The sequence below is a fragment of the Bombina bombina genome, chromosome 1 (genome assembly GCF_027579735.1).
Source record: "Bombina bombina isolate aBomBom1 chromosome 1, aBomBom1.pri, whole genome shotgun sequence".
Lineage (NCBI taxonomy): Eukaryota > Metazoa > Chordata > Amphibia > Anura > Bombinatoridae > Bombina > Bombina bombina.
In genome coordinates this window covers 474,875,703-474,895,260 of record NC_069499.1, presented here as the reverse complement: position 1 = coordinate 474,895,260, position 19,558 = coordinate 474,875,703, and the positions used below count along the sequence as shown (strand labels likewise).

General features: G+C 35.2%; 1 protein-coding gene across 1 annotated transcript in view; it reads right to left on the bottom strand.

Moving 5' to 3' along the window:
- The window catches only part of LOC128645484 (pejvakin-like), a 169,181-nt gene that overhangs the window by 65,158 nt on the left and 84,465 nt on the right, over positions 1-19,558 (bottom strand). The window contains exon 4 of the mRNA XM_053698506.1: positions 1,500-1,617. Within this exon, the coding sequence (XP_053554481.1) occupies positions 1,500-1,617 (118 nt within the window). The remainder of the gene's footprint in view (positions 1-1,499; positions 1,618-19,558) is intronic.

Here is a 19,558-nt window from a genome sequence, read left to right as displayed (position 1 = left end):
TTAACGCTGCTTTTTTACTCATAACGCAAGACTCGTAATCTAGCCGTAAGTCTGGAGCACTATATGGCAGTAGTGTTGCAAGAATGTTATCCATTTGCAAGAGCACTAAATGGCAGCACTACTTCCTGCCATGTAGTGCTCCAGACACTTACCTAGGTATCTGTTCAACAAAGAATACCATGGGAACAAAGCAAATTTAAAAATAGAAGTAATAATTTAATAATAGAAGTAAATTGAAACTTTTTAAAATGATATGCTCTCTCTGAATCACAAACATACCCCTTTAATAAAAAGTTAAAGAGACATTAAACACAGCTTTTTTTGTAAAAAAATAAAAAAATAAAATGTCCTTCTTAGAAAATAATGCCCCTTTCCCCAATATTACTTGTCCTAATAATGGAAATCCAAGCCACTAAAATACACACTAATACAGACATACAGTGTTTAAAATGTGGGCATCATAAACTAATGCAGCTTGTTTAAGGATCATTAATATTAGTGAAGTGTGTGTTGGATTGGACTGCAGTCACAGAGGGATACAGAGACTTTAGTGTGCAGAGTTCAGCCAGTGTCCTTACTTGAGTGTAACTGTACTCGTAGACCACAACTGCAGTGGGTAGAGTTGATCCATTTTTATTTGCATGTTTTAATAAAATGGAAAACTATATGGATTATTATTAGTGTTTTTTTCCAAAATATGTGAGTAGACAGTGCAGCAATTTTAAGTTTATCATTTTATCATTGTACATCAATTGTGTTCCCACTTTATTTTAGAATAACAAGGTAAAGAGATTGGCAAACATCTTGGATTTATTATTTGGATATGCACTGTTTTTGTAACATTTATATTGAGCGTTTTAAAGAAATCCTAGGTTACAGAAATTGCTTTTTGTTCTCTCTCAAGGGCGTGGAACAAGCACAAGTTATGCCCAGAAACAAGAGATGTTTAATATCCCTTCATCATTTACAATATATATTTTATTTGCATGTAAGTGTGTGAAAACTTCCATGACAATATCCAGCAAAAAGTCGGCTTCTTTTTGTTTACTCATTCCGAATAAAATAACTTTTTCCCCCTATTATATTGTATTAAGTAATTCAAACTGTAATTAACTAGTAAATGTATTTAAAACAAGTATTTGCAATAAATATGATACAACAGTGTCCTCTACATTAGACAGCAAAATGTGAATAAAAACACTGAAAACCCAACCTGCATTCAGATAAATAGCAAAAACATTTATGTCAGGAATGAGGTCACTGAATTAAAAAAACGTGCAAAATGTTCTTACTTGATTAAGTGAGAATTTAAATGATTAATACAGATTCAAATACTCCAAATTAAGGCACAAAATAGAATATGTGCACACACATATGGTGATTCCATTTGAATAAGGGGTAAATGTGTTTTTAGCATTCACCATACATTTTTAAAAACCTGACTTCACAATATATTCTAATTTCGCTGTATAAAATAATAGCACATGTAGAAAACTTACCAAAATGACCATCAAGATGAATGTAGAGATCAAATACACTAAATGCAATAGTTGTGTGTGCTGGAAATACAATAGCTTTGTCACGTCCTTTATAATTTTTATCTTCAATAATGTGAAACTGAGATAAGAGAACAAAAGAATAAAGATGGTAAGTACCTTTATACTCATGCATATTTTTTTAATAAGAGAATATGAGATTCAAAATATGGCCTAGATTACACATGAAGTACAAAAATATAATATATTAATATTATTAACACTGTTCAAGTTAAATCAATAGCATTCTTATTCTTAAACTTATATTACAAGTTGAAAGTCAAATGGTATCACTAAAGCAAAAGCCTAAATCCCTCATGTAACAGACTGTAGGTGTACAAAACACATGGTATATGACAACGTGTTGGATTGGGAAGGGAACACAAGTGTATATATATATATATATATATATATATATATATATATATATATATATATATATATATATATGGGTGTATTTGTATGGGTGTATGTAAATATGTGTATGTATATATGTATGTGTATGTATGTGTGCACATACATATGTACACACTCATATAAAGACATACATATATACATAGTACATACACACATCAAATCCATACATACAGTACTGTGCAACATTTACAGGCAGGTGTGATAACATGCTGTAAAGTAAGAATGCTTTCAAAAATAGAAATATTAATAGTTAATTTTTATCAATTAACAAAATGCAAATTGAGTAAACAGAAGAAAAATGTAAATCAAATTAATAATGTATGTGACCACCCTTTACCTTCAAACATCAATTCTGTTCAGTACACCTGCAGGGATTTTGTAGACATATAGAGCCCGCTTACAAGTTGCGCGCTAATTAAAATTTTCGTTTGCACTCTAACTGCACTCAAAGTAAAATTTTTTTTTTTTTTTTTATTAAATAGTTTTTATTGAGGTTGTGAAAAGTGTTACAAACAAGAATCATCTTTAAACAATAATAACATGGTGATACTGTGACATACATTATTAAAACCTTAGTATAGTGGAGTAATTGAGAGATAAGAACTCCGGTCACAGAGTCTCAAAGTAAAATTTTAATGTGGCCGGCTTTGCACGCTTATTACAAGTTGAAAGTAAAAAATTAGCATGCAAGCGAAAGTCTGATGCGCGCTAACTTAAAGACTACTGAATTAACTTCTCCCCATAGACTTCTGTTAAAAAAAAAAAACAGTTTAACTGGCGTGCTAACCGCATTAGACCAACTGTTCTAAACCTGAAGCTACTTATGAATACTTTACATTCCAATGTTCTTCACATAGAATAAAATGTTCTTTTTATTTTAAAATATATATTTCGATATATATATATATATATTTTGTAAAATATATATCTATTCATATATATATATATATATATATATATATTAAACAGAACTTTTTTTCTAGGTGAAGAACACTGGTATTTAAAGTATTTCTATTTTTGCAAACTATATATCTATTACTATATATCTATATGAGTATATACATATACTGTATATATATATATATATATATATATATATATATATATATATATATATATATATATATATATATATATATATATAGAGAGAGAGAGAGAGAGAGAGAGAGAGAGGGATAGATATAGATTGATATCATAATATATTTATTTATGTATATATATATATATATATATATTTTATTTTATTTTTAAACAACAATATTTTTTTAATGAGAAGAACATTGGAATTTAAAGTATTTCTATTCAAAACACATTAAAACAGAAAAAAAAATGACCTTGCATGTTTCAAGGCATTTGAATGGGAGGGGCTCAAAATAGTACATATATGACTGTATATGTGTATTTATGTGTATATATGTTAAACTCTAAAACAGAAGTGCGCAAATAGTACGTTTTATTTACAAAACATAAAATACAAACTAATATCCCCTTCCAAGTGGCTACTCACTCAGCTTAACCTCAGTCGATATGAGGTAAAATTAATCACGAACAAGGACATTGTCTTAGTGATTATCGTCAAGGCAGCAGTCCTTTCAGATGCTAATCCTAAATTTAGTCACTTTCATTAAGGTCGGTGTGCAGGTCAATCCAATTCAGAGGATGTGTAAATACTTGCACAAAGTTTGTACAGATAATTGCAAAGAATATAGCTAATACAAGCTTAACCACGCTCTAATGGTAGCGTGGTCCAGAGATATTGGTTATCGTGCAGGCGATCTATCATTATCTCCTCACTTCTAAAATCTAGCCCATAGCCAGGTACATGATTAAACAAATATACCAAACAGGTGCTAATGATCATCAATTTAATATATAGGTTGAAACACAATCATTAACTAAAACAGAAACAGTTGAGTCGGAGGAATAAAACCGAGTGAGGAACAGTCAAACTCTGCTAATGAGGTGAGATTGCTGAAGACAGTTTAATGTCAAAAGCCATACATCATGGCAAGACTGAGCACAGTAACACGAAACAAGGGGGTTATACTGCATCAGCAAGGTCTCTCCTAGGCAAAAATTTCAAGACAGAAAGGGGTTTCCAGATGTTCTGTCCAAGTTATTCTGAAGAAGCAAAAAGTGGTGGGGGGTTCTTTGCAAGTTTGGGCCTACATTTCTGCAAATGGAGTTTTAGATTTGGTCAGAATGAATGGTCTCCTCAATGCTAAGAAGTGCAGGCAGATACTTTTCCATCATGCAATACGATCAGAAAGGCATCTGATAAGCCCAAATTTATTCTGCAGCATCACAACAACCCCGAACACACAGCCAAAGTTACAGCATAAAGAAGAACAAGGAGTCTTGGAATCGATGGTGCGATGCCCCTAGATCCCTGATCTGAATATCGAGTCTGTCTGGGATTATATGAAAAATACAGAAGCATCTAAAGGCTGCCTAAATCCATAGAAGAACTGTGGTTAGTTCTCCAAGATGTTTGGAAAAACCCTACCTGCCGAATTCCTTAAAAAACTGTGTGCATGTGTTCAAATCAGCCAATAGGATTGCAGTAGCTCTCATCCTATTGGCTGATTTAAAAATTTCATCCAATAGGAATAAAAGGGTACCCCCCAATATAAAAGGGTTACCTTGCATTCAATCTTCAGTGTGCAGCGGATGATCACATGAACAGGAGCTCCACGTCGGTGAAGACCGCCGCCGCTGAGGAGGACCAGCGCTCCAGATCTGTGTATCGGCGAAGACCGCTCTGCACCAGCTAATACACTTTGGCTGATAGCTAATGCCCGCTAATACTCATTGGCTGATAGATACTTCCTGCTAATGCCCATTGGCTGATAGTCACTGGCTGCTAATACTCATTGGCTGATAGGTACAGATCCTTATTAGTAGGAATTACACAATTTTTTATGTCACATTTTTTACAAGCCAAAAAATGCAACATGTTAAAATGTCACTCTTTCAATTGAGTGATAAAAAAAGGTTTCAGTACAATCCTATAAACATAGTTTAACCTTGTGGTTATGTGTTGTGGATAAATTGTTATTGTAATTGTGCTGTTAAATTTTACATCAAGTCAGATATACATTCTTCTTCCTTGTCAACAGAGATACTTGATCTTTATGTCCTTGGATATGCCACAACCTTCTAGAAAAGTATCATCAATTAGGCTGCAGCATATCACTCAAATTTCACTTTCTCAACTCTCATTCGCACTTCTTCCCTGACAACTGCGGTGCAGTGAGTGATGAGCAGGGTGAGTGGTTCCACGAAGACATTTCAGCAATAAAACAAAGATATGCTGATAGGTATGTAGGTGGAACAATTCTATGCTTGCTGACGACTGTTGGACAGTGAAAAGAGAAGAGATGCCCCAGAAGAGGAGTACAAGTGACAAGCTAAGACAAGGTGCTCTTGTGAATAGGCCACTATTTCAGATACTGTACATTGCTGTATGATTTTTTGTTTTATGTTGTTATTTGCCATTGAGTAAATAAAAACTACTTTCATTTATGTTATATCAAGATTGAAAATATCAGATTGTTGTAATATTGCTTCTCACTATGATTGTATTACTGAAGCGCAAGTAGTGCATCTCAAAAACTAGAGCTAATAAAAAAAATTCTAAAGTCATATTCATTTTTCAAGACCTAAAATTAGTAAAGTATTTAGTATGCAAACAAATAAGAAACATTTTTTTGTTGAACTGTGTAATCGGCCTTGAGTCCCAGTTTTGCCACTCTGAAACACCAAAACGTGAGACAGCCTTTTTAGGAAAATCATTCATGAGGAGATTTTTATTTCATAGTTGAACTTCTGATTCATAAGGAAATGTCATCCGAAACTATCATCTCTTGCATCAACCAGGACTGGAAGTGATTTGACATATTCTCATTTCCAATTCTTTTAGTCTTAGGTGTGCCCTGAAAATACCCTAAGAACTGAGTTCTTGACTGAATCCTCTACCATTTCTTCTTCTTGTCCTCATAAGGTGACTTTATTTTGAAGCATAGTTGTATTTGTTCCTTGGCTTACCAAGAGTTATCTGCTGTTGCCAGCAGAAATATGTAGAATATGTGCAATGTCCTATGTGCAATTTTGTTGTACAAAATTCCTAAATAGAAATCTGGCCAAGAGATTCATCATTTTACAATTTCTCATGCTGTGACAGGAATTTTCTTAAATGAAAAGAAAGATTACCCCATATCTTAATTCTTCCAGAATAAATACAATGAGATTCTAAAACCTCTGATATTAACTTCTGAATCTGCAGCTCTATATAACCAAATAGAAAACATAACGCAGTTAAAGGGACAGTGTACCTTTTAGGGCTAGATTACAAGTGGAGCTCTAATTTAACATGCGCCTGTAAAGGGGCAAATTTGCCCGGTTACGGGCGCACGTTAAATAACCAGCCATTACAAGTGGCTGGTTAATGCTACCACAAGCTCACATAAGCACTTTGTCCTAAGTGCAATTACCCAGAGGTTAGACCTCTGGTTAATTAAAAAAATGCCTCCAATTGCCCCCGAAATAAAATGTACAGTTACTTTATTAAAAAAAAAAAAAATATGAGCATCTTTTAAAAAAAACAAAAAACAATAATAAATAACTGTACGAGGGGATGTGTGGTGTAAGAAAAAAGAAAATCGGCACTGAAAAGTGGCTTTAACCCTTTAAGGACACAGCTTTCAGTTTGCTCAATTGTTTTATGACCTTAAGAGGTTAAATTGAAGTCTATGGGGACTGTGTTTTTACTTGAAATATATATGTATATGCTTATATACATACTGTATATATTTATGTGTTAATATGTGTATATACATATAAACACAAACATATATATATTTATTAATATACATATATATTCTACATTTGCTGCCCAATGCTGCACGACTTACCCCCTCTGCTGCCCTAGGTTCTTTGCCATCTCACGGCATCAGAACAAGGCTCCCATTGGAGTCTATAGAAGCGCTCTTGAGATGTCGAATTCGCACTGCATTTAACTTAACATTTGTGTGCGCTGGTATTACCGAGTGGAGTGCAAATATAGCACTTGCGAAAGAGTAATTTTGCACTCTACTCATAATCTAGCCCTTAATGTGTTCCCAATCATTAATTTTACCCACTGGAGTGTATTAAAGGTATATAACACAGTGCCCTTTGGTAAAAACAAATATGTTAAATCAAAGTAAAGATAAAAAGGAACATATTGTGTAAACAACAGCAAACAACTTACTTGATTTCTTAAAAAATTAGCACTTAGAAATTCTCAGTATAGCTCTGCCCCCAGAGTGAGAATTTTGAAAACCTAAAGGCTAGATTACGAGTTTTGCGGTAAGCTGAAAAAGCAGCATTAACAGGTCCTAACACTGCTTTTTCACTACCGCTGCTATTACGAATCTTGCAGGTTTAGGGGCCCCCCACACTTTTTTGGCCTTACCGCAAACTGACTTACGTAAACTTTGTAAACCCTTTTCTCAATGGGACTTGCATAACGCCGGTATTACGAGTCTGTCCTGGGAGGCCAAAAAGTGAGCGGTACACCCTCTACCTCCAAGATCCGTAACGCACTCTAAAGTCAGTAGTTATGAGTTTTACACTACAAAGCAGTAGCATAAAACTCATAACTAAAGTGCTAAAAAGTACACTAACACCCATAAACTACCTATTAACCCCTAAACCGAGGCCCTCCCGCATCGCAAACACTATAATAAAATTATTAACCCCTAATCTGCCACTCCAGACATCGCCGCCACTATAATAAACATATTAACCCCTAAACCACCGCACTCCCACCTCGCAAACACTAGTTAAATAATATTAACCCCTAATCTGCCGCCCCTAACATCGCCGCCACCTACATTATATTTATTAACCCCTAATCTGCCGTCCCCAACGTCGCCGCCACTATATTAAATTTATTAACCCCTAAACCTAAGTCTAACCCTAACACCCCCTAATTGAAATATAATTTAAATAAATCTAAATAAAATTACTATCATTAACTAAATTATTCCTATTTAAAACTAAATATTTACCTAATAGTTACATTGTAGCCAGCTTAGGGTTTATTTTTATTTTACAGGCAAGTTTGTATTTATTTTAACTAGGTAGAATAGTTATTAAATAGTTATTAACTATTTAATAACTACCTAGCTAAAATAAATACAAATTGACCTGTAAAATAAAACCTAACCTAAGTTACACTAACACCTAACACTACACTACAATTAAATAAATTACATAAATTAGATACAATTAAAAAAATTAAATTAAATTAGCTAAATTACAAAAAAAAACAAACACTAAATTACAGAAAATAAAATTACAGATCTTTAAACTAATTACACCTATTCTAATAGCCCTATGAAAATAAAAAAGCCCCCCCAAAATAAAAAAAACCCTAGCCTAAACTAAACTACCAATAGCCCTTAAAAGGGTCTTTTGCAGGGCATTGCCCCAAAGAAATCAGCTTTTTTACCTGAAAAAAAATACAAACAACTACCCAACAGTAAAACCCACCACCCACACAACCAACCCCCCAAATAAAATACTAACTAAAAAAACCTAAGCTCCCCATTGCCCTGAAAAGGGTATTTGGATGGGCATTGCCCTTAAAAGGGCATTTAGCTCTATTGCAGGCCCAAAGCCCTAACCTAAAAAATAAACCCACCCAATACACCCTTAAAAAATCCTAACACTAACCCCCGAAGATTCACTTACCTGGAGAAGTCTTCATCCAAGCGGCAATATGTCCTCAACGAAGCCGGCAGAAGTGGTCCTCCAGACGGGTAGAAGTTTTCATCCAGACGGCATCTTCTATCTTCATCATTCCGGCGCGGAGAGGGTCCATCTTCGAGACATCCGACGCGGAGCAATGCAATCAGCCAATAGGATTGAACTTCAATCCTATTGGCTGATCCAATCAGCCAATAGGATTGAGCTTGCATTCTATTGGCTGTTCCAATCAGCCAATAGAATGAAGGCTCAATCCTATTGGCTGATTGCATCAGCCAATAGGATTTTTTCTACCTAATCTAAGGGATGCCATTTTGGATGATGCCACTTAAAGAGATATTCATTACGAAGAAGCCGTCGTTTGAAGAGGATGCTCCACGTCGGATGTCTTGAAGATGGATCCGCTCCGCGCCGGATGGATGAAGATAGAACATGCCATCTGGATGAAGACTTCTGCCCGTCTGGAGGACCACTTCTGCCAGCTTCGTTCAGGACATCTTGCCGCTTGGATGAAGACTTCTCCTGGTAAGTGAATCTTCTGGGGTAAGTGTTAGGATTTTTTAAAGGGTGTATTGGGTGGGTTTATTTTTTAGGTTAGGGCTTTGGGCCTGCAATAGAGCTAAATGCCCTTTTGAGGGCAATGCCCATCCAAATGCCATTTTCAGGGCAATGGGGAGCTTAGGTTTTTTTAGTTAGTATTTTATTTGGGGGGTTGGTTGTGTGGGCTAGGGTTTTTTTTATTTTGGGGGGGCTTTATTTTATTTTGATAGGGCTCTTAGATTAGGTGTAATTAGTTTAAATATCTGTAATTTGTTTTTTATTTTCTGTAATTTAGTATTTTTGTGTGTGATTTTGCTAATTTAATTTATTTAATTGTATTTAATTTATGTAATTTATTTAATTGTAGTGTAGTGTTAGGTGTTAGTGTAACTTAGGTTAGGTTTTATTTTACAGGTAAATTTGTATTTATTTTAGCTAGGTAGTTATTAAATAGTTAATAACTATTTGATAACTATTCTACCTAGTTAAAATAAATACAAACTTGCCTGTAAAATAAAAATAAACCATAAGATAGCTACAATGTAACTATTAGTTATATTGTAGCTACCTTAGGGTTTATTTTATAGGTGAGTATTTAGTTTTAAATAGGAATAATGTAGTTAATGATAGTAATTTTATTTAGATTTATTTAAATTATATTTCAATTAGGGGGTGTTAGGGTTAGACTTAGGTTTAGGGGGTTAATAAATTTAATATAGTGGCGGCGGCGACGTTGGGGGCGGCAGATTAGGGGTTAATAAATATAATGTATGTGTCTGCGATGTTGGGGGTAGCAGATTAGGGGTTAATAAGTATAATAAAGGTGGCGGCGGTGTCCGGAGCAGCAGATTAGGGGTTAATAAGAATAATGTAGGTGGCGGCGATGTCGGGGGCGGCAGATTAGGGGTTAATAAGTGTAAGATTAGGGATGTTTAGACTCAAGGTTCATGTTAGGGTGTTAGGTGTAAACATAACTTTAGTTTCCCCATAGGAATCAATGGGGCTGCGTTACTGAGTTTTACGCTGCTTTTTTGCAGGTGTTAGACTTTTTCTCAGCCGGCTCTCCCCATTGATGTCTATGGGGAAATCGTGCACGAGCATGTACGACCAGCTCACCGCTGACTTAAGCAGCGCTGGTATTGGAGTGCGGTATGGAGCTCAATTTTGCGCAACGCTCACTTCTTGCCTAATAACGCTGGGTTTGTAAAAACCTGTCATACCCCAGCGCTGCAGGTAAGTGAGCGGTGAGAAAAAACTGCTCGTTAGAACCGCACAGCTCCTCCTAACGCAAAACTCCTAATCTGGCCGTAAGTTTTTACTCTGTCAGTTGTAGGGCTCTGACAGGAAGTAAAAGACACTGAGCAAATGAAGTGTAAACAAAAAATACAATCCATTTATATAGATAATACATGTTGAAATGCTTTCTATTAAAGTAACAGTTCACCCCTATTTTGGCATTTTAAATAGCTGATTTAGCCTGTGGTATCCCCACCTATAAAGGAAGTTTCTATACTGGAGTCTAGGCTATTGACAAGCCTAAGTAAACACAGCCAGCAGAAGACATAACACTCGCAGTGGGGTGCAGGATAGTTAAGTTATAAAATGATAATTTTCCATTGTTCTCTCTAAGTATTGAGCTTTGGTTTTCCAGACAGATATAAGATAAGGAAGCAAGTGTGTGCACACAAAGTGATAACATAATGAGATCTGATATTATCTGAAACTCAACCCATTGTAATAGGCTGTGGTCTAAAAGCACAAAACCAGCTATTTCATATACACAAATAAATCTGAAAATGCAATTTCTCATACATTTTATACTCTGCAGCTGGTATAACAAGTCATTAAAAATACATTAAATATAAAAAAAAATCAGTGTACTGTCTCTTTAAGTATAAACAACTGCTTAGTGCTTTTTTAATACAACAATGAAACTGACTGTTTAACATCCCTTTAAATTGTTTGCAGATAGCTAATTCACCTTTATTTTCTTATTTTGAAATAGCTGATTTGGGGCCAGATTATGATAAAATATCACTTACGTGAGTGTGAGTGTGGTATTACAAGTAAAGCACAATGCTAACGCAACCTCACGTTTTTTATTTTGTAAATCTACACTACACTGTATTTTGGGGACTATTGGAGAAAATTAACCAGATATATATAGGTATGTATATATATATATATATATATATATATATATATATATATATATATATATATATATATATATATATATATATAACACACAGAGAAAACCCTGCACTCACTAGCAAGCTCACAGCTAAGATTTAAAAGCAAAAATGGAAAGGTTAGTTACTGCATCTGGCCAAATGGGACAAACCCAGGTACCACGTCAAGGTCCTTTCCAATACCTGGGACCCTAAAACAGCCACACAATGCAAGCTCTCAAATCCAAACAAACTGGGAACAAGGGAAGGGTGCACAGGCTTATGTAATCACCCCAGAAATATACAAAACATTGAAGGGGACTGCACTCCTAGACCGGACCGGGTACACATCCCATGACCCTGCAACATGCTCAGCCCTGGGTGCTCAGTGGCACTCACAAGAAGCTGTGCTGTCACCAGAGTCACAGGCAGTTAACCCCAGACAGGTCTGGGTGCAAGAACCATAGGGGAAATTACAAAACAAATTAATACAACACACAGAGAAAACCCTGCACTCACTAGCAAGCTCACAGCTAGGATTTAAAAGCAAAAATGGAAAGGTTAGTTACCGCATCTAGCCAAATGGGACAAGCCCAGGTACCCCGTCAATGTCCTTTCCAATACCTGGGACCCTAAAACAGCCACACAATGCAAGCACTCAAATCCAAACAAAATGGGAACAAGGGAAGGGTTCACAGGCTTATGTAATCACCCCAGTAATATAGAAAACACGGTTTGCATTGTGTGGATGTTTTAGGGTCCCAGGTATTGGAAAGGACCTTGATGTGGTACCTGGGCTTGTCCCATTTGGCCAGATGCAGTAACTAACCTTTCCATTTTTGCTTTTAAATCTTAGCTGTGAGCTTGCTAGTGAGTGCAGGGTTTTCTCTGTGTGTTGTATTAATTTGTTTTGTAATTTCCCCTATGGTTCTTGCACCGAGACCTTTCTGGGGTTAACTGCCTGTGACTCTGGTGACAGCACAGCTTCTTGTGAGTGCCACTAAGCACCCAGGGCTGAGCATGTTGCAGGGTCATGGGATGTGTACCCGGTCTGGTCTAGGAGTGCAGTCCCCTTCGGTGTTTTGTATATTACTGAGGTGATTACATAAGCCTGTGCACCCTTCCCTTGTTCCCAGTTTGTTTGGATTTGAGAGTTTGCATTGTGTGGCTGTTTTAGGGTCCCAGGTATTGGAAAGGACCTTTACGTGGTACCTGGGCTTGTCCCATTTGGCCAGATGCGGTAACTAACCTTTCCATTTTTGCTTTTAAATCTTAGCTGTGAGCTTGCTAGTGAGTGTAAGGTTTTCTCTGTGTGTTGTATTAATTTGTTTTGTAATTTCCCCTATGGTTCTTGCACCCAGACCTGTCTGGGGTTAACTACCTGTGACTCTGGTGACAGCACAGCTTCTTGTGAGTGCCACTGAGCACCCAGGGCTGAGCATGTTGCAGGGTCATGGGATGTGTACCAAGTCCGGTCTAGGTGTGCAGTCCCCTTCCGTGTTTTGTATATATATATATAAATATATATATATATATTACCTAAAAACCAACAGCTATATATAGAAATATGTATTTATTAATAAATAAAACATATTCTGCTATGTGAAGAATATTGGAATGCATGTCGGGTTAGTGCACTTGAGAAAATGCAATAGGGTTTGCGCATAAGTAGGGTGTTTTATCCAATTTCATGCTCCATTAAAGTCTGTGGGAGAATATGCGATCACACGAGTCTGAGCGATAATTAGTGCTCCACTTGTAATCTAGTCCTGTATTGGGTTGTGGTTTCAGTTAGCAGAAACAGCTATTTCATATACAAAAATATTCAGAAAGGAACCATTTCCCATACATTTTAAACTCTGCAGCTGGTATAATTGGAAACACATTAAAGGGACAGTAAACACCAGAATGTTTGTTGTTTAAAAAGGTAGATAATCCCTTTATTACCCATTCCCCAATTTTGCATAACCAACAAAGTTATAATAATATACTTTTTACCTCTGTGATTACCTTGTATCTATGGCTCTGCAAACTGCCCCCCTTATTTCAGTTCTTTTGACAGACTTGCATTTTTAGCCAATCAGTGCTTGCTCTTAGGAGCTTCACGTGCCTGAGCTCAATGTTATCTATATGAAACACATGAACTAACTCCCTCTAGTGGTGAAAAACTGTCAAAATGCTTTCAGATTAGAGGTGGCCTTCAAGGTCTAAGAAATTAGCATATATACCTCCTAGATTTAGCTTTCAACTAAGAACACCAAGAGAACAAAGCAAAATTGGTAATAAAAGTAAATTGGAAAGTTGTTTAAAATTACATGCCCTATTTAAATCATGAAAGGTTTTTTTTGGCTTGACTGTCCCTTTAACGAGAAACCAGTCTTACAGTACAAAGTCCTTTTAAATGAGAAGCAATTTTGAAATGTAAAATGTGTGCTTATTAACAAATCTTAATTGAATCTTAGTTCATACCCATATCAGGGACTAATCTAATCATCATACAAAAAATGATCTATTTATCACTCATAAAATGCTCATAGATTTAATAAGATTACAGAATGACAAGGACGTAACCACTGGGGATGCCGAGTTCGCAACTGCGACCGGGCCCAGAAGGTCCCAAAAACTTAGCTATAGATCTCATTGGCGGCTTTGGCATGCACATTGACTCCTGACTGCATGTGTAGTCTCTGCAAAGGCTAAAAAAAATCCTGAGTTCCCATAAATATGTAGAAGGCTGAGCTCTTAATTGATTGACTGCCTTCTCAGGATTTCCCATGAACTCTCTGCACTCTGACATCACAGAGGGAAGCAGCCACTATTTGAATCTTAGTTCATACCCATATCAGGGACTAATCTAATCATCATACGAAAAATGATCTATTTATCACTCCTAAAATGCTCATAGATTTAATAAGATTACAGAATGACAAGGACGTAACCACTGGGGATGCAGAGGTCGCAACTGCGACCGGGCCCAGGAGGTCCCAAAAACTTAGCTATAGATCTCATTGGCGGCTTTGGCATGCACATTGGCTCCTGACTGCATGTGTAGTCTCTGCAAAGGCTAAAAAAATCCTGAGTTCCTATAAATATGTAGATGGCTGAGCTCTTAATTGATTGACTGCCTTCTCAGGATTTCCCATGAACTCTCTGCACTCTGACATCACAGAGGGAAGCAGCCACTATCTATTGTGGCACTAGGGAGAACTTAAAGGGACAGTCAACCATAGAATTTTTATTGTTTTAAAAGATAGATAATCCCTTTATTACTTATTCCCCAGTTTTGCATAACCAACACAGTTATATTAATGTACTTTTTACCTTTGTGATTACCTTGTATCTAGGAACCTTCTTCCAGCCCCCTGATCACATGACTGTGACTGTTTATTATCTATTGTCTTAAATTTAGCATTATATTGTGCTAGATCTTAAATAACTTTCTGTGCCTGAACACAGTGTTATCTATATAGCCCACGTGTACTTTCTGTCTCTTTGTGTTGAAAAGAGATTTAAAAAGCATGTGATAAGAGGCAGCCCTCAAAGGCTTAGAAATTAGCATATGAGCCTACCTATGTTTAGTTTAAACTAAGAATACCAAGAGAAAAAAGCAAATTTGATGATAAAATTAAATTGGAAAGTCAATTAAAATTAAAAGTCCTATCTGAATAATGAAAGTTTAATTTATACTTGACTGTCACTTTAACCCTGTGAAAGACAGAAGACTTAAATTCTCAGTGAGTTTTACAATTGCACAGTGTTAAAAAGTTGTTACTAATGAATTAATTAGCCTAATTTTACCAGAATTTCATTTGTTTAAGTTTTATACTGCCCTATATATTCATTGCCTTCAAAATTGTACTTGCTCATATAAATCTCTATGACATTGAATTTAGTCTCTTCTTATAGCTAGATCTATTTTTAGTCAGAATATTGTGTTGCTTGTAGTTTTCAGAAACTATTGGTGCACATTTATAAGAATTACCCAATTGATGATGCTTTGGTATTATAGAACTTAAGATGACCAGGGATCCCTATCTCTATAGCTATGTCATCTATACCTATCTATCTCAAGAGTAAATAGATAATAGGGATTGCTGGTCTGCTTATGAGGGTATTGTGTAAAATATAACTTGAGCAGCCATATGTGTGTGTGTATATATATATATATATATATATATGTGTGTGTGTGTGTATGTACAGTATATAAGTGTATATGTATATATATATATATATGTGTGTGTGTGTATATATATACATATAGATATATATATATGTAAACATGTGTGTATGATGTATGAATGTATGTATATATGTATGTATGTATATATATATATATATATATATATATATATATATATATATATATATCTATCTCAATCACACATACTGTGCCAGCTAGTACACTCCCCAGCAGCATAGCTTGTGAAATATTAATAATGCAGAAGCCATATATGTATATGCACATAGGTGACTGCAGGTCCTTAGGAATCTCTACGACCCAGGGGGGCCTTTATGGATTCTTGCACTGGGGCCCTGGAGTTTCCAGTTACGCCTCTGCAGAATGATACCAAACTATCACAATAACAGTAATAATTTTACAGAGAACTTAATTAAGAAATATACATTTGAATGTATTTCTCAGTGGGAAGATTGCAGCATACACCGCTTTGCGTTTATTCCCTATATTTATGCAATAATCACAATTTGATGAATGCGTCTTTTTTGGGACTATGCTGTACTAGTAGGCAGTTGTTTATGCATTTCTAACTGCCATTACTTAAAGGCTTTTACGTCATAAAAATAAACTTCTGGCACAATTTTACCATTTGTCTAATTTTAACAAGCATCACAGTTTTATATTCAGTCACAAAAATATTCTCTACATTTTATCCATGTTCACGTTGCTTGCAACCTCCTCCAATTTACAGGAGATGTCAAAGGGATTATTATATTCCATAATTACTATGGGTAATATTGTATTAATTACTATTGGGAAAATGTATAATGCTGATAATGAATGGTTTGAATCAAGGGGAATTGCCATGGGCAGCCAAGTTTAATAATTTCATAGTTATGCATATCTACCTTGGATGCATGAATACATTGTATCATAAGTGTAAGGCCAACAATATTTATGTATTATAAATGTCACTTCTACACTTTGCATGTTATAAGCTGAGATGTCATCACCCACGCAAGTGCGCATATACTGGCCGCTGCAAAATCCGACAGGACAACTTCCTTATCAGAATTTGCTACCTTTCAGTGCGCATGCTGCTGATGACATAATCACATTCCACACTTCCCTTTTTAACATATGTAAAGTGCAATTACATAATACTGAGAGGTAGCAAATTCTGACAAAGGGAGCAAAATCTGATAGAACACCTGCAATGATCCAGCAACAATTTGGTACTTTGTTTACATGATCTTCAAAGATAGGGACAATACATTTTTTCTGATGTAGTGTATTAGCACTAAATATATTATTATGCTATTCATAATAAAAGAAGTGTCAGCAAGGCTGGGTCATTTAATAACCTATATAATTTAAATTGGTAAATACATTCTAATTTAATTGAGTATGATGATGCAAATGGATCATTTTGTTTGTTTACCAGGAATGAAAGACATAATTTGTAAATTATATATTTCCTATATTACAAATTACCATATCTCAAGAGAAAGTTATAGATTAGTTTTATCATTTTGATAAATACCAAAGAAAAAACCTTTGTGTTTATTTTAACTGCACTCTGTTAATTTCAGACTATTTACTAATTGATATTTTTATCTTTTGTAACATTTGTTGTAACATTTGGGGCATATTGTGGGAAGGATGGGGAAGGGATATATAGCATATATAGTGTAAAAAAAGTGGCTTATCTACCCTAATATAGGGCAATACAGGACACAGTTCCTAAATAGAGGCTCTTACATTTACCTAATATCGTTGATTTTTCCCCTCCTCCACATATGTGATAGACAAACTAAAATCAGCAACATTGAAGTACTTTATACAAGTCACAGTTACAGAGTTGTGTTTTTAACTATTTTTCTGGCACGCTAGATACAACTTCTATTTCTGCTGCCTTTTTTAACTATAACTAGTAAAAGTTAAATTTTAAGTGGAAAAATATATACTTTATGTGTAGAAAGAGTATACCTTTCCCTATTCTCTTAATAGGGTTTTTTCCTTTATTTAAATGTTGTAATATACTCTAAGCACACTCCCAGCCAGTTACCTCCTTCTATAATATAGACAAGGTCAGCTGGGAGACAATACTGTAGAATTTTTGCCTTTTCCAGCAAATCTGGGATCACTTCCCTTTGTTTTGTTAAATATCAAAATACGTAGAATCTACGAAAAATATTGGCACAATTTAGATGGGGATCCTGATCTCAAAAATATTTTTCCATCAAAACCAATGATCACTAATAGGCGCTCACACAATTTGAAAGATATTCTTACTCAGAGTTCCTTTCAACAAGTAAAATCACGAACTTGGCTAGACAACACAAAAGGTTTTTTTTAAATGCAGTCATTGTAAAGCTTGCAATAACATAAAACCAACTAAATGCTTTGCTAAATGGGAAACAGAATTAGACATTAACATTTCAGACACCCGCTGGAACCATATTTTTTCCGAAACCAAAAAATCGTCTCTATCACTAACACTAGTAGAAATGAACTATAAACTATTAGCCAGGTGGTACATGACCCCATATCGCCTTCATAGTATGTTCCCTAACTCCTAGTCAATGTGCTGGAGACACTGCGGAGGAAGAGGCACTCTATCCCATATTTGGTGGTTCTGCCCTCTCTTACAAAATTACTGGGAAGACATATCTGAACGCATTAACACAACTTTAGGAACTTTGATCACACTTTCCCCAGCCATGGTTTTATTGAATGACACACCTAAGATCCCGTGTATATACCAGAAAAAAATTGTCCCTGTGCATGCTCTGTTGTGCTAAACCCTTGATTCCACGATTCTGGAAAACACCAAGTACCAGACCTTTTAATGTGGGAGAGAGAGGTGAAACAATATACTACACATAGATGGGTAATCAGGACTTTTTTGCTGACATGATGTTCATTTGGGAACAGAGACAAATTTGACATATTAGTTCTTTTTACGGTCAGATACTAGTAGTATTGTTATGAGGTTCAATGTGGAGGATACTCTCATTTTATTGTATAATTATCTTGGATTCTGTAATAAACTTAATGCTATTACCATTTGCTCTTGCTTTAAAATGTAACCGTCAATACTTTGGTTGTTCTGTCATTGTGGTATATTGAACACCTTTTGTGATTATTTTTTACATTTCTGTACGACTGTTTTTCTGATAAAAAGAAATAAAAACCATTTAATTTAAAAAAACAAACAACTAAATGCTTTGAACATCCAGATACGGGTAAACAGAATAATATAACATCCTTTATAAACTGCAGATCAAAGATGGTAATCTATGTAGCTATGTGTAGCTGTGCATTGATCTATGCAGGAGAGACAAAGAGAGAACTACGTACAAGAGTATTAGAACACCTAGGTGATATCAAGTGGGGACATTCTGTACCAGTGGCACAGCACATAAATGCAATACAACCTGACCAAAGATATGACAAAGTTCTTTGCAATTGAACAGATAAAACATCCTAGCAGAAATGGTAATATCACAAAAATGCTACTGCAGAAGGTATGCAGGTGGATACTTGAATTACAATTAATTTCTCCCAAAGTACTAAATGAAGCACTATCTTTTAGGTGTTTCTTATAAAAAGGGTCACCATTGTAAACTTTTTTAATAGAGCTTATGTGCTATGCACACCTAAGATAATAAATTCAATAGAGTGAAGCTCTTATTGGAGATAAAGACATTATATTGAATAACCACTTAAAGTACCTAATGCATAATTCCTTTTGTTGAAATAATACTCTCGGAAATGCATCCATGCCATATCTGTTAGGTTACAGTGATATGAATAAATGAATGTATTTGTGACCAATAGAAGTAATTGTTTAGATAACAGTGAATGGATTATTTACATCATATCACAAGTAAATAACAATGAAACTTACATTTTATATTGGTCACATTATGAGCTTGAGCAAAGTTAAGTGCAAGTCATCA